At 39.2% G+C, this 15377-nt stretch overlaps 1 protein-coding gene across 1 annotated transcript in view; it reads left to right on the top strand.

The window, feature by feature from the left end:
* The window catches only part of LOC140244259 (fibronectin type-III domain-containing protein 3A-like), a 174389-nt gene that overhangs the window by 147138 nt on the left and 11874 nt on the right, over positions 1-15377 (top strand). The window contains 5 exon segments of the mRNA XM_072323898.1: positions 1713-1875; positions 5302-5388; positions 6109-6247; positions 14227-14292; positions 15076-15194. Coding sequence (XP_072179999.1) covers positions 1713-1875; positions 5302-5388; positions 6109-6247; positions 14227-14292; positions 15076-15194 — 574 coding nt within the window.

The following is a 15377-nucleotide window of genomic DNA, read 5'->3' as shown; positions in this document are numbered from 1 at the left end:
AATCCACTTGATTAGTTCATGTTGACATTGATGAGGAGAGTGAAGTCAAAGAAAAGAACACTAAAAGTTTCTTCCAATGAAATAAAGCAAATTACCATGACATACTGTAAAAGTGGAAATTTTCGCGGTGTTGAAATTTTCGCGCATTTTGTGCAATCAGAAACTAGCGTGAAAATAAAAGCACGCGAATATTTTTGCTTGCCATATGTTCCTGTAGTTGATGTCTTGATACCGCGGAATTAGAAAACACATGAAACTCTTCTTATCTGGGCGAACGCGAAAAATGAGTCGCGTGAAAATATCCACTTTTACAGTATATGGCTTCTTTTATTATGGGGGGATCTCAAACAGTCGAATGATTTTTCAATATTGCATTTGTTTGAATTTACTCTATTTACCAAAGTGAGCTCAAATATTCTGTAGATTTTTTGCTTTAAAGCAAACAGGAAATTTTTTTTATGTATTCAGCCCAGCAAGAGCCACACATGTCATACTGGAGACATCTTGGATATCCCAAGGTTTTCTGGACAAGGTCTCAATGATTGTGGCCCTGACAGAAAGACAAGATATCATCGCAGTGCCCTGATTTGGTTCCTGCACAAAGCAGCAGGGAAGCTGCCTGTTTTTCTCCTTTTCTTCCTGTTCTTTTTAAATTTTTTTTCTGCAAAATTTCTGCAAAATCAGGCCAAGAAATATTTGGCTCACAAGGTCAAAAGATGTACAACTTTAAAGTAGTAGCTTCATTTTTCAGGCAACCCATATTTCCACCAAATTTTAAAATGATTATGGTGAGTGGTAGTAATAAAGATTGTTGTGAGTTTAATATCTTAAACTGCTCCTTTGCAAGAAGGCCTGTGAGAAGTATCCTATTATCTCATTTGATTTTTTTTTCCTGTACATGTAGGGTGAGGCCTTGCACAACCAACTACATGTATAAGCTATAACATAGTGTTTGATATGTGAAAGGTGATTATAGGAGATTTTATGATCTAGTGGATTGAGGACTGGACTCTCAGTGAGAAGGTACAGGGTTCAAGTCTTGTCAAAGTACTTGTGCCCTTCAGAAAGGCAATTTATCCAGAATGCCCTTCTCTATCCAGTTATATACTAAATATATTAATGGGAGTCTGATAGCAAGTAGAACATTTATGGTGATTAGTTGAATTTAGCATTTATTCACCAGAAATAAGCAACTTAGGTGGAACTGGAGAGGATTTGCAGGTGGGGCAATTTTGAGTTTACTTAGAGATCAGAATTTCAATATGTTACTGTGTGCTGTACATGTATTCACCTCAACATGGGAGAGAGGCTCTCTATATAATACCAATGTTTTACTGATGAATATGAAATCATTTATTACTGTTATGTCAGTAACATTAGAATTGTTATTATTATTCTTGGTTATATTATTGTTATGATGATGATGATGATGATGATGATGATGATGATGATGATGATGATGATGATGATTATAATTATTATCATTATTATTGTGATTGTGATTAGCATTGGTGTTGCTGTGGTTGCCAACATGATCACATCATCATCATTATCATCATCACTATCATTGATATTTGATAGTAATGTGTAAATGAGCCGTGATCTGTTAATTGTGCCTTCATCAGTTTTAATGTGTCAAGTGCATTTCTCTCAACATGGTCTCCACCCACTGTTTTCTACCTCCTTCCCCCACCCACCTGTCTGCTCCTCAGTGGTTTCAGCGATGAGGGGCGGTTCTACACGGCGGGTAGCGTGCCTCCTGTCCCGGAGCCCGTGGTCCTTCTTGAGGCCCTGGCCCGGAGTCTCAGGCTACAGTGGCAAAGGGGCCCTGGAGACATCCAGGGCTACATTTTGGAGATGGATGACGAAACAAAGGTAAGACTTGGTCTTCCAATGTCTCACAAGTCACTGGACTAGGCCGAGCTGATAAGACCTGGTCTTCCCATGTCTCACTGGACTAGGCCAAGCTGATGAGACCAGGGCCCCATTTCATAAAAGATTTTAGGATAGCAACTCTTTCTGGAATGGCAACTTCCCAAAACAGCAGCCAATCAGGAAGCTGGATTCTTGTCATTACCATGGCAAAGTGTCATTCCAGCAAGAGTTGCTGTCATATCAACTTTTCATGAAATGGGGCCCTAGTCTTCCCATGTCTCACTGGACTAGGCCAAGCTCATAAGACATGGTCTTTCCATCTCTCACAGGACTAGGCCAAGCTAATAAGACCTGATCTTCCCATTCTCACTGGACTAAACCAAACTGAATGAGTTAGCTATTTAAGACTCTGTAGCATGGGGAAACAGGGGTGGTCAGATTGACTTGATCGCCATTTACTACCCATCGGAGTAAATTCAAAACCCATGAATAGCCTCGTCAGCCACAAAATCAGCAAATGTGTGCATTAAAGCATACGCTATCAGTTAGTAGAGTCCACTCCAATCTAGATTCTTTGGCTGTGTGTGTACTTCCATTTAGATCAGTGATAGAGCTGTACACAGTTCGATACAGGGATTCTTGAATATGTCCGAACCGGGCCAGCCTTCCCACTCAGTGGTATCCCCATCCTATCGGGTCTTTATAGTGTTGTGGGCATTTTAATGTCACTTTTTTTTTCTTTTTTTTTTCTTTTTTTTTAAAGATAGTTGATGAGGTCACACTATAATAGAAACTATAGCTATTCATGCACCATAGCTTGAATTCAAGGAAATATGTCTGATGCTGTAATTTACAGCAGACCTTCTATACTTCCTGTTGTTCATTCCTTGTTTTCTAAAAAGAAAAAATAATAATAATAATAATGATAAAATAAACAGGTAAATAAAGAATGAGTAAGATTATCCATATTTAGGACTAAAGCCACTAAGCCTGCATACATTTTCAAGACCTTCATTTCCAAGGTTGGATAAAATTCCAATCTTGAGTAATGGCATCAGAAGATAAATACAAAAGAGAAGAGACCCACAAGCCAAATATTGGCTCTTTTTGTTTGCCACAAAAATAAATTGGCCATATTCTTATCAGACGGTAAATAAACATCTAACCATTGGTAAAAGTTTGAAGAATAATTAGTTGATATCCATACATTACACAGCCGAAAAGGCGCGCAGGACAAGCCACTAAGAGTTAGTGACAAAGTAGCCATGATGAAGAAAATGGAGAGCCTAATGTTAGTGAGCCAAGATGAGCCGACAGTCAGTCAAAGACATGCAGCCACCGGCTAACAGTAAATGAGAATGATGGAAAGGTCAAGTTTGATTCAGCAGAGGCGTGTACTGTTTCGATAATAACACTGTTGTGGCTTAAAAGGGGGGGGGGGGAGGAGAGACACCCAATGGGCCTAGGGCGTCCCTCTTTACCTCCACCCTGCATCTTGGGGCAACTACAATGTAGAGTGACTGAGAGTCAGGCTAATGCATAACGCATCGGCAACGTGTAAGAGGTTATTTTGCACTGCAACATCTCCCCCATTCCCCCCCCCCCTACCATTCTCACAATTTACCCCTTCCTGCTGGAGAGGTCACATGTGGCAGGTGACCTTTGGGGGCTTCAGGTGCACCAAACCTCCCCTCCCCCGCCCCCTTCCCATGCTGTGACATTTCCTTCTAGTGGAGACAGTGCAGAGCTGGAGTCTTAAAGGAAACCCAAACCCAAAGGCCGAATTCACGAAGGTGGTACAATTAAAACCATGGTTTAAACCATGGACAATTTGCATGGAGCGCCAAGTGTCGCACGGCCTATTTCGTTTCGAAATCAGTCATTTTGTCGTCGAAATGATGATTTTGTAATGAAATGATCATTTCTTTAACAAAATGAAAAATTTGTCAATGAAATAGGACGTGCGACACTTGGCTTTCCATACAAATTGTCCATGGTTTAAACCATGGTTTCAATTGTACCACCTTTGTGAATTCAGGCCAAAGAGCAATGTGGATTGAGTGAAAGCAGTAACATTAGTGAAAGTTTGAGGAAAATCGGACAATCGATGCAAAAGTTATGGATTTTTTAAGTTTTGGTGTTGGAACCGCTGGATGAGGAGACTACTAGAGGTTATGACATATGTGTGGACAAAAATAAAAAGAAAATATTTTTTAAAATTCCACAAAAATTCACTTTTCTAGCATTATGAAAGAGCACTTGACTAACCGCTTTCAGAAAGCAGGGAGAATAATTGCTACCCTTAGCATATGTCAGTATCAAGTTGATGAAATGTGTCATTTTCATGAAAAATGATTTTTTGCAGAATTCACTTTATATCTTCTTTATAGTACCGTCCACACATGACATCATGAACTCTAGTAGTTTCCTTATCCAGTCATTACAACACCAAAAATTTAAAATTCATAACTTTTGCATCGATTGTCTGATTTTCCTCAAATTTTCACTGTATGTTCTACTAATGTTGCTGCTTTCACTCAATCCACATTTCTCTTTGGGTTTGGGTTCCCTTTAAGTCAAGTCATGGGCTTTAGACTCAATGTGTGTGAAACGTGCTCTTGGGCAATATCAACCTCTTGAATTTGAAGCTGTCTTATTTTAGGCCTGCTGTTACTATCTTGGGCATATGTAGTGATTTGTTTGACAGTGATAGATGCACAGCCACATTTTTATGATGTCATAAACGTACATCATTCAGCCAGTGGCTACAGTGCAGCCAGTGGCTGAATTCGCTACTGTACACTACAAGATAAAATAATGTTTTATAGATGAATGCTGAATCTTCACTGAATATTTCTATAAAAACATCCTACCTCCCCACCCCTTATTAAATAGGAAACAAAAGTTCTATCTAGGTATCACATCTCATTTTATATTTTTACTACGAGACAAATGTGACCTCTTGTGGAAAAAAAAATGTTACTGTATACTTGTACATAAAAGTTGTAGGACATGATTATCAAAATGAGTTTGATGAAGACTTCTTTACTGCGAGAAAAGTGGAGAGAGGTAGGGAACTTGACATATTCAGGTCAAATTTTGATGATTTTACTGAAGTGAATATCAATATGATAGATATGAGTAACTAGATAGTACATTGTAAGTGATAGAAGAGATTAATGAGTTACCAACTCAATGCTTGGGGGGGGGGGGGGAGGGTAGAGAAATGAAACAAAACATCACAGAAGGCTTATGTAAACATGTACACTTATCAAACACTCTTGAAGGCTTACAATTCCAAGTAGAAAAGGATCCCCAGCAAGAGAAGATTCTAAAAGAGAAGTTAGAGCTGTGATGCTTGTCTTTTACATGCTTTGACCTTTGACCCAAACATTGTATTTCTCTCTTTATCTCCATCCTCTCCAGCGTTATGGCTTCCAGGTTGTGTATAGAGGGGATGAGACTACCCACTGTTGTAAAAATCTTGCCAGAAATTCAGAGTACAAGTTTAGGGTAAGTATGCATGAGTGACACAAACTTCACTTTCTCAAAACATGTTGGTTTTCTATCGCTGTAAGAATTGATGTTTTCAAGTGACTAATTTTCACACTCGGCAGGGTAAGAAAAGTTTTGCGTGTTTTTAAGTCCCTGGCATATAAGACATCAACTACTGGAACATCATATGGGAAGCAAAAATATTTATGTGGGAAGCAAAAATGTTTCCATGCTTTTGTTTCACAATAGTTTCTGGTTGTGTGAAATGCGCAAAAATTTCAACTCTGCAAAAATTTCCACTTTTACAGTATGTATTCTGCCTAATCATTTTCCTCTCTTGCTTTCTCTACCATTTTTCTGTCTGTTGCTGTTTTTTCTTTTTGTGTTCCTTGTGTAAAGATTACTTCCTCTTCTATCAGTCTGATGTACAAATTGTAGAGGATGCCGTCAGATTTTGTGCGATGCGAACGTACGCCATCTTTGTTCCTTGGAGTAGCCTCTTCTTTTACCTCCTTATTACATAAAAAGACCTCTTGACGACATGTTTATGTTCTTTTTAATCTTTAAATAGATATCAAATGGCTGAGTGTAGCAGTTTTCCTGATAGAAGTTCCATTGATTAAAAAAAAAAGTTTCTGCCCAAGTACATTCAATACATCAAATTTTCTTTACATATTCATTCTTCTCTCTGTTCTGCATTTTCTCATTTGCTGCTCCCCTTGATCTTGCCCCCTAAAGTTACGTGCCTTCAATGACGAGGGAAACAGTGGGTGGAGCAGCACAGTGGCCTTCCGCACGACGCCTGATGCACCGCGAGCGCCTTCCAAGCCAAGCCTAAAGGGCAAACTCCACTCCACCGGCTTCAAGATCACATGGGGTACGGAAATCTTCCTTGCTTGTCAGTACAGACACCACCACATACTTGAGACAACTTTAGAGAAAGAACCCATGTCAGTTACTTTCTGTAATTGAAAGAAGGGGAAAAGTTTAGTCATGAAGTTCGATGCATGCTACTTGATATCACAACGTGACTTGCGCATGTTTGAATATCACTAACAAGCTTAGACTTCAGGTGTGCGTTTCTTCAGTTTAGCTTAGACTGCCTGTGTATGTCTGTGCCTTTTAATCAAAGAACGTTTCATACACAGAAATTTTGTGACTGCTATTCAGGATATTAAAACCCATACCTGTGTTTTTGTCGTGGATTAATGCAGTTTCATCCCTTGGTAAGATCAACTTTGTATGATGTTTCCAATTGCTAGGAATATCCTAAGAAGAGATAGAAATCCTAGTCGACCAAAGTTTCACTTCATTTATGAGCCAGACATTTCTTTGCAGGGAAATATTAACTGCGATATTATCCCATTCAGATCTAGTTCATATTCTTTCGAGTCTCAAGTACATCATGGTGACTGTCTCCTGTGTTCATAAAGGATTTGAGTACCCTCTATCAGCTTTGGTTTGCCATTTTGCTTTATCCACTGGGTTGCTGACTTTGTCTACCTTCACAGATTGCCATCCCAACACTAAATATGATTTTATTGAGGATTTCATAATCCTCTTTGCCTCTTTGTTTGTGTTGATTTGTGGCAGATGTTCCACTCTATTAGGTTTTTCTCTTTAACCTAGAGACCAGTCTAGTTGAGGGGAGACCTAACAGCTGAGCAAGTTTGCAGCTATGAATGCTCAAGAGTATAAGTCATTTAAAGGGCAGGTGATTAAAGGTGCAGCAGGTAGCGTGATATCCATGGCAGAGCAGAGAAAGAGAATGATTAAAGGAAAGGGTTGTCGTTAACTCGTTGAGAATGAGCCCTGAGTATACTCGGGCAAGGGCCTATTGGAAATGTGTGTAATAGCAAAATCTATCCATCCTCAATGAATTAAGAGCTTATCTTTGTGGAGAATTGTTCTGTGAGCAAAATTTAAAGTAGACATTGCTTTTATATTGAAATGTACATGGAGATGGATTGGAAGAGCCTGTCTCTAATATAGTAGAGATATGCTCCAGTGAAATCAGATAATATCTGATGGTCTCTGAGGATTTAATGGCACACAGAGTTGTATGAATTTAGTTTAGCTTATTATGGACTACCATATAATCAGTCATGGAAAAATGAAGTATAGTATAAATATTACGTTGGTAATATACTTCACAGAAAACCATTGGGCAAAAAACAAACAAACAAACAAACAAATGACACTTGTCCATGAAATCCTGAGGAAAACCGGAAGGTCAGAATGACAGTCACTCGTGTGTTTTTTGTCATTGTACTGTTAAACATTGTATTTCATAATATATCACAATTGTCAATGTGAAAATGTAATGATGTCTGCTGTAATGTATTAACATCAAGCAAGAAGTATTCACGGCATGAAATTTTTTTGCGAATTGCCACTGACATCCATTGCATTACAGTATAGACAAGAATTTTTGTGTGCATTAAAATATATTAATATATTAAAAACGTACATTAAAATTTCTAGCTTCATAGTACCTGTGTCTCAGACTCAGTCATGCTGAGAATATGTATTTAATATTTTTAGGGGGGGGGAGAGAAGTGTGAGTTACTGAAGTACTCTGTTTATATTACACAGTCATTTGACCTCGCCAGCTTTTTTTAGATGCATGAAGGACAGTAAATCAATCAACTTACAAATATTTGTCTGGTTTTCCTCTAGTTTCAGCTTGCCATCCCCCCCCCCCCCCAACTATTTTCACATTAAACATTTCTCTCAATTGGTGCAATTCTCCTCAAACTGTGAGTTCTAGCAAGAACTCGCCACATTACGTAAGCGGTAGCATGTGCAAAGCCAGCTGGGTTTGGATTTTCCGTAATCTGTTTCCTGTTGGAAATTCACTGCTGCTGTCATTTCCAAAATGGTTCAGGAGATGAGCGTGGCTAAGTCGAACTCTCGTACCCCCAGAAATGGTTCCTGAGGTTTCCCTTTAGAGGACATCATCCAAAGGGTTTTGACTTATCACTCCTCTGTAGGGCCATTCTGTGGGAAATAATTCAATTACTGTGGCAAAATTATATTTTGATGATTGAAAAAAAAAAGAAAAACCCACTGTATGCCTTGTGCTGTCATTTGAAGAGAAACTTCTACGACAGTCAATACTAGGGAATTCCTGGTAAAAAGATTATGATGACGATGATAATTAGGTAAGAAATACTAAACACACCATATGAGGCAAAAATATTCTGTGGAGTCCTTGTTTGCGAACGGCAATGACAGAGCGGTAATTATCATTTCCAGAAATCTGACTAAACACCCAGACCACTGTGGTTCCTGCAGCAAACCTCGGTTGTCAGTGCCAAGATAATTTGCTACTTTTGTGCCAGTGACCTGCATTTCATTTGTACAGTTTAAAGGCATCATTTACCATTCGCAGATGACACATAAACCCAGCTGTAGTGCTTCAAAAAAGTTCTAAAATGCAAGTTAGGGATAGAAACAATCAATGTAAGAATGTTTTAGTATAATCAATGTTAAGTATTGTTAAGTATACAAAATGTGAATGATAAAGATTGTTTCTACAATAAACCATCTACATTTGTGGTTTATTGAGAAAAATATATAGTGATACAGTGTATCTCCTTATATTTTAGGCTTAATTGCAAATTTTTATATGGTAGGATTTTTGTGATACAACTGATTTACACATATGCATCAAATGTGATTACTCAAACATTTTTTTAAAGATCACTACTCCCAATGGTAAACAATACCTTTAAACTGATACAGGCATGTGTGGGGGGGGGGGGAATCTCTTTTTCTCTCTCTACTTCCTCCCTCTGTTCCTATTTCTTTCTTTTTTTCCTTATCTGTCTACATATTGTATTTCTCTCACCATCTCCTTTCTATCTATCGCGCTATCTCTCTCTCCTTTATCTCTTTCTCCATCTATCTTCCTTGTCTGTCTCTCCGTCTGACTGTCTGTCATCAGTATTGTGTAATATGTGACAGCACACGTAGCTACAAGTACCTTCTCTTGATTTAAAGCCAAACATGAAGGGCAATACACAGGACTAAGACAAATGACTTGCGATCTGAGACCTTCGATGTGAAGCCAAACATGAAAGGCAATACACAGGACTAAGAGAAATGACTTGTGACCACAAACCTGATATACATAGAACCATGAAAGATTATCTGTCGCCTCGCAGCTCAAAGTCTATGAAACTGGACCACTGGCTGACCACTTGTACCATATGTGACCAGTGACCAGCATGGTAGTAATACATATATGCCTGCTTGCCTAAGGGCAAGTGAAAGTTAGTTGATAGGTTATCTGTCACCTCGCAGCTTGAAGTTTATGAAACCAGACCACTGACTGACCACTTATACCATATGGTTTTTATGTCACCAGTGACCAGCGTGGTAGTAATGGCATTTGCTCCTGCAACAACGGCTCTGGTTTATTTTCTCCAAGGACTTAGATTTAGGGTTATGGTTGTCATAGGGTTTTACGTTTAGTTTGATATGAGGATTAGGAATAGGGTTAGGGTTATGTTTGTGTGTATAAAATTCATGTTTGGTGTAGCGTGCACATATTTCATGGGAGCAATTGTCTCAGGATCATATGTCATTAAAAATCAGTAGTAATACATATTTCTATGCCTGCTAGCTAAGGGCAACTGAAAGTTGGTCGAGGCAAGTGAATGAATGGAATGTGGTCTGTCCAACAGTAAGATCCTTGTCCATATGCCCACTGGAACAAGTGGAGGCAATGTATGCTGAGCATGCGCCCACAAAATATAGACATTTTTTGCCATTCAAATTCAAATGCTGTGTACTATTCCAAGATCATGGTGGAAATTGCTGCTTCATCGGTGCATAAACTGTACCCTTAACTTTTCTCTAGATTTAAGTACTTGTATATGACATTTGTTTCAGTAATTGAGATGCCTGAAATTACAAGTGAAAAATGTATAGCGTGATCTCATAGCATGTTATATATTTATTTCTGAGACCTGCATCGAATTTAGGGCAAATCAAGGTAAGCATGCTTCATAATGAACATTCTCCCTCACAAAAAGCCAGTTGTTTTATAGTCCAGTATTGAAACTATATATATCCAAAGTCAATAGAGGGCAGCATAATGGGTAATACAGAAGTGATAACACATCCATCAGTAGATGGAGCACCATTGCTCTTGCAGTTGTACATCGTAAAGTGTATTTTGTGATCACAAACCAAAGTGGGTTAGATAGCCAGTAAATCAAGCCTCAAGGACAAAACCTTCTATTGATTAGGATGGAAAAAAAAATAAATCTTCAAAGATTATTTCATTCATCCATATCTTTACGTAAAAAATCCTGAATGTTGGCCAGCCCAACAAGAGGGTACAGCTACAATGGGTCTTATTGTTGCTTTGCTTAAACAGTAGTTCTGCTGTGTACACAGTCCCAATGGCATAATTCCACGTTAGAGTGTAGTCTGGTGTGACTAGTCCCAATGGCATCATTCCATGTTAAGCCGTTGAGGAGGAGTCCCAAGTATACTCGGGCAGGTGTCTATGGGAAATGCCAGTTATAACGAAATCAGTCCGTCCTAAATGGGTTAAAGTGTAGTCTAGTTTGACCAGTCATACAGGCCCTTGAACAAGTATCCCATGCAGCGCTCAGGGGCTCGGTCAGAGTTCAAATTTGGCTCAAAATTCTGTGCCTCTCAGATTTTGGGACATTGTTCAGGCACGCCACGTAACATTCAGGCATACTACCTCTTACACTTTTGCTAGCTATGAAATCCCACAAAGATGATCATCTCTGGACATGGACCATTTTTGTGGGCAGAGATTTTGCTGATTCTGTCGTAAGTCTAAGGCCTATAACAGAGCTGCCAACCGTTCCGAAAAATTCGTATTTGTTACGAAAAATCGAAGGGAATACGAAAATACGAAAACGTCCTCAGAAAGTATATACGAATTCACAGTGGGAAAAAATAATGGGTAAAAAAAAATGGCAAACGCACGTCGCATGTGCCATGTTATCTGTACTCAGCTGGGATATCGATGCAACGCGTACGCACCGTATGTGGAAAGCGCTGAATAGAAAAGTGTGCGCACACGCATATCACTGCTTGCGTACTGTGTACACTGAACAGAACTTCGCGCGCGTGAATCCCTGCCGCCTACGGACCCTGGATGTTTACATGGATCGCCGTGGTATCCCCATGTGTGGCCGGCTGGGGAGCGTGCGTATACTGCAGTAGCTACACACTGTAGCAAGCTGCCACTACAGTACCCTATTTCGTTTTGAGGCGGGGTAGAAAGCGTTCCGTTGTGCAATGTCTGCTTCTTTTTCTCTTCTTCTTCATCCGCTTGTTCCATGCCTCCCAAGTACGAAATGATTTTTAGAGTGTTGTGTGTTTTTTTTTTTGATAACGTTATTGCATCATTTTCTGCAAGGAAGATCGCGAGGTGAGTTTCTGTTCGTGTATTGATGTGCACTGCAGTATGTGCAGGTGAAAAGCATTCGAACTTTCTTTCCCGAGTATCGTGGAAACTCGATGTATTTCTAGGCCTATTAAAGGAGATCTCATATAACAGAATACTTATAACAAACTGTTTTCCGGTCAAAATGAATTAATTTCCTTTGTTTTGTATCGTTTATTGACGATCCCAAGGATCTCGTCGCAATATTAAGTTTCCACTGTGTATATATTTTCGCGTAGCTTTCGGTGCTGCAAACTTTTGCTAGGGCCTAAGCTTACTACTGAACTTCGTTTTATTTCTGTCGTTTCTCACACCTCGTTTGGTACGATTTCTTCCATTTTATATCACTTTATCCGTTCCCTTTATACTTTGAAGTATATAAACGTAATTTTCTTGAGTGTCTCGCACTGTTATTTTCGTAACGGCGATTTCTCCGCTTCGCTGCAATACTTTTTCGAATCAAAGCGACGGAGTTTGATCCCAGCCGCTTCGATGTGCTGTTTGTTGTATTTTCCAAATGTTTGTGTTGTTGGGAGGTGTTGATACTTTGTATTTGTTATTTATTTTCCTAGGTATTTATCTCGAGGGATTATGCGTGTTTCTTAATGTTGATAGGAAAAGGCTAAAATGATCTTGAGTGATGTCTGATGGTGATGATGATAACTATGCTGGTGACTGGTGTAAAAAGACGGCTTCCTGTGAATGCTGAGCGTACGTGACGTTTGTTTTATTTCCCTTTCCCTCTTTAAACTCTTCTCTCCCCCTTACTCTTCTTTCCCCTCTCAAGAATGATAAAAAAAAAGAAATTACATACACCTCACAACAAAAAGAACCACGTGCTATAGCAACCTTCGTAAAGTTGAATATATATGTTCAATATCAGCAAAGAATGAGGGGAAAACACGAATGACAAATAAAAGCGAAGAGATTGTGTATGCAGTCTCTTCGGCTCGAAGAAACTTGACACCCCTACCCCACCACTCTCCCTTGTGGAAATTTACACAAAAGCAGGTGCCACACCCAGGTGCGTGCCAGACGAAAGAATGCGCGCACTGGAATAAACAGCGTGCAAATATCCTGGAAAAATCGATCGAAGAACCAGCTCATTAGTTGATTAAAGGAATCATTGCAAAGATATCATGATTCTATTTCTAAAGCCTTTCTTTTGGCGCAGAGTAGGAAACATCGAACAGTCGATTATAGTGTACTTGATCGAATATCTAATGTTCCCTGAACAATCATAAAAGGATTGATTATTCAGTCAATTAAAAATGCAATCACAGAAATACATGAAAGGTCTCGTATGCCCAGACAAATTCACTACGAGTAGGTCCAATGAGATGCAGTCATCACCTGGTTAGACAGCAAAATACAACGTGTAAATGACAATTAGTTTCAGTTCACGCTCATCAAAACTGCTTATTACATTTCAAAGTTTTGGCTATCAACATTCGTTCGTGGGTGTATTTTGTTTGTTTGTTTTGTGTGTTTTTCCCTCGTGAAAGACGTACTGATTTCTTCGTATCGAACGTAAACTGCATGTTTACCGTAAACAAGCCATTCAGCTCAGCTCAGCTATGGCGCATTCGATCTATCGAACTTGCAGTAACCTCTTATAGGCAGGAGCACATGGCGCATTCCTTTAAACTTGAAAGTGAAGCCACGTGTTTGCACATCGGCGCTTCCACACACAGCGCTGCATTTTGCGATCATCGTTATAGCAGACTTTCCGATTCCAGTCAGGGGAAAAGAAATTGGAATACTTCGGAAAATACTGATGTTTAAAATCCAATAAAAAGAAAAAAGCCTGAAAACAACGCATGATTATGTTTTAATAGTAAACAATAATTGGAAACACAGAACAGAATTTTGCATCCGCTCACACAGAAGCTCTCTTGAGAAGATGAAAGCATTCCCCGTCCCCTGCTAGATAGTGGAAACTTCCATAATCAGCCCAGCATGTTTTTGGAGTTACATACAGGTGTACTTGCACTTGTACACATTCATTGGGAGAAAGCAATCAATCAACGCTGAACATTGCGTAGTTTGGCATCTTTATCGTGCTGGTGACCAGCTCGATGCTTCGGCATGTGTCATAACGTTATGTTTAGAGCCTGTAGGCCTCAGAAGTCGACGAGTTTAATTCAAAATATCAAAAAGAGGGAGATTGAAAAAATACGAATTCTGGTGGAAAAATACGAATTTTGGAGCTGCTGAGTACTAATTTGTGCTTCCAAAGGTTGGCAGCTCTGCTATAAATAATTTCTAGGGTCATCCCATCAGCCAAATATTGTGGATGATACATTCCCACTAGGTGCTGTATTCCTCTGTACACACAGATTTTCCTGTTCTTATTTCTCTGCAGTTGTTTTGAATTTGCTTTCATGGGTTTTCTTACCTCTCATCTTTACCCACAGATCCACCCAGGGATTGCGGAGGCTCAGAAATCACGTCGTATCTACTAGAAAAAGCTGAAGTTAGAAGTGAGTATCTTCCAGGATTTAGGAAATACAGATCTCCCATCCCCAATCTCATCAAAGTATTTCTTTATGAAACTAGTGATGTCATATCAAGACTCAATATACATATTTATATCAAATACAAACTGTCCTTCACCCATCAGTATCAAAACTTCTCTATGACATTGGACATAGTGGATGTAGCATCTTGCCCGTAGGATATTTAAACTTTACAAGATTTTCTGCCAAGACTTGACGCTTCAATGTCCATATCCATATCTCCTTGACAATACGGGGTATACATCTCGCTGAGCAGCAAATGTTTTCAAATGTAGCAAATTTTAACGAATTTTAGGATTCGGCAGGGTTCGTAAACAGTTGCAATCACATTCAACAACAGCTTTCATTGTCGAAAAAAAAAAAAAAAAAAAAAAATTCTTGTTGCAAAGAAATTTTGAACATGTTCAAAATTTTTTGTTACAAGTTGCGACAAGAAAAAGTGTTTGCGACTATGAAAACTGTTTTCAACTGTTTATGCACCCTGACGAAACTTAAGATTTGTTACATTCGCAGACATTCGGCGAGATATACCCTTACAGTGTTCGATCAATCATAAAGTAGCATTGTAACAAGAGACCATTATTTGGGTGTGGACAGTAGTGAAGAGTTGATGAACTTTAACATGTGTTCCCTCTTCTGTTTTGTGGTATGTGTTCTGAGAGACCTTTGATCTTTGACTTCTGACCTCTGACCCCTTACTTCCGTACAATATCTACCTCCCAATCCTGTCTCTTCACCCAAAATCAGACGGTCCATTTACGCCGATATACCGGGGCTTGGAGAGGGAACACCAGTTTGACAACCTCAAGCCCGGCTGCACGTACTATCTCCGAGTCGCATGCTCAAGTAAAGGTGGCACAAGTCCGGTAAGATACTCCTTCATGTGTCTCTAAATTGATCCATCGGGTCAACAGGTAGTTCTGTCGCAGAAATTGTCATGGTTTCATAAAATTGGCAACTCTGAATGTGCACAAAACCAGAAAAATGGATTTGAAAAATTGCTTAATATGGTCACCTAATAATATGTTCCCAATTTATGAATCAGGCAT

The sequence above is a fragment of the Diadema setosum genome, chromosome 21 (assembly GCF_964275005.1).
Source record: "Diadema setosum chromosome 21, eeDiaSeto1, whole genome shotgun sequence".
In the NCBI taxonomy this organism is placed as follows: domain Eukaryota; kingdom Metazoa; phylum Echinodermata; class Echinoidea; order Diadematoida; family Diadematidae; genus Diadema; species Diadema setosum.
This window is presented reverse-complemented; position numbering and strand designations above follow the sequence as displayed.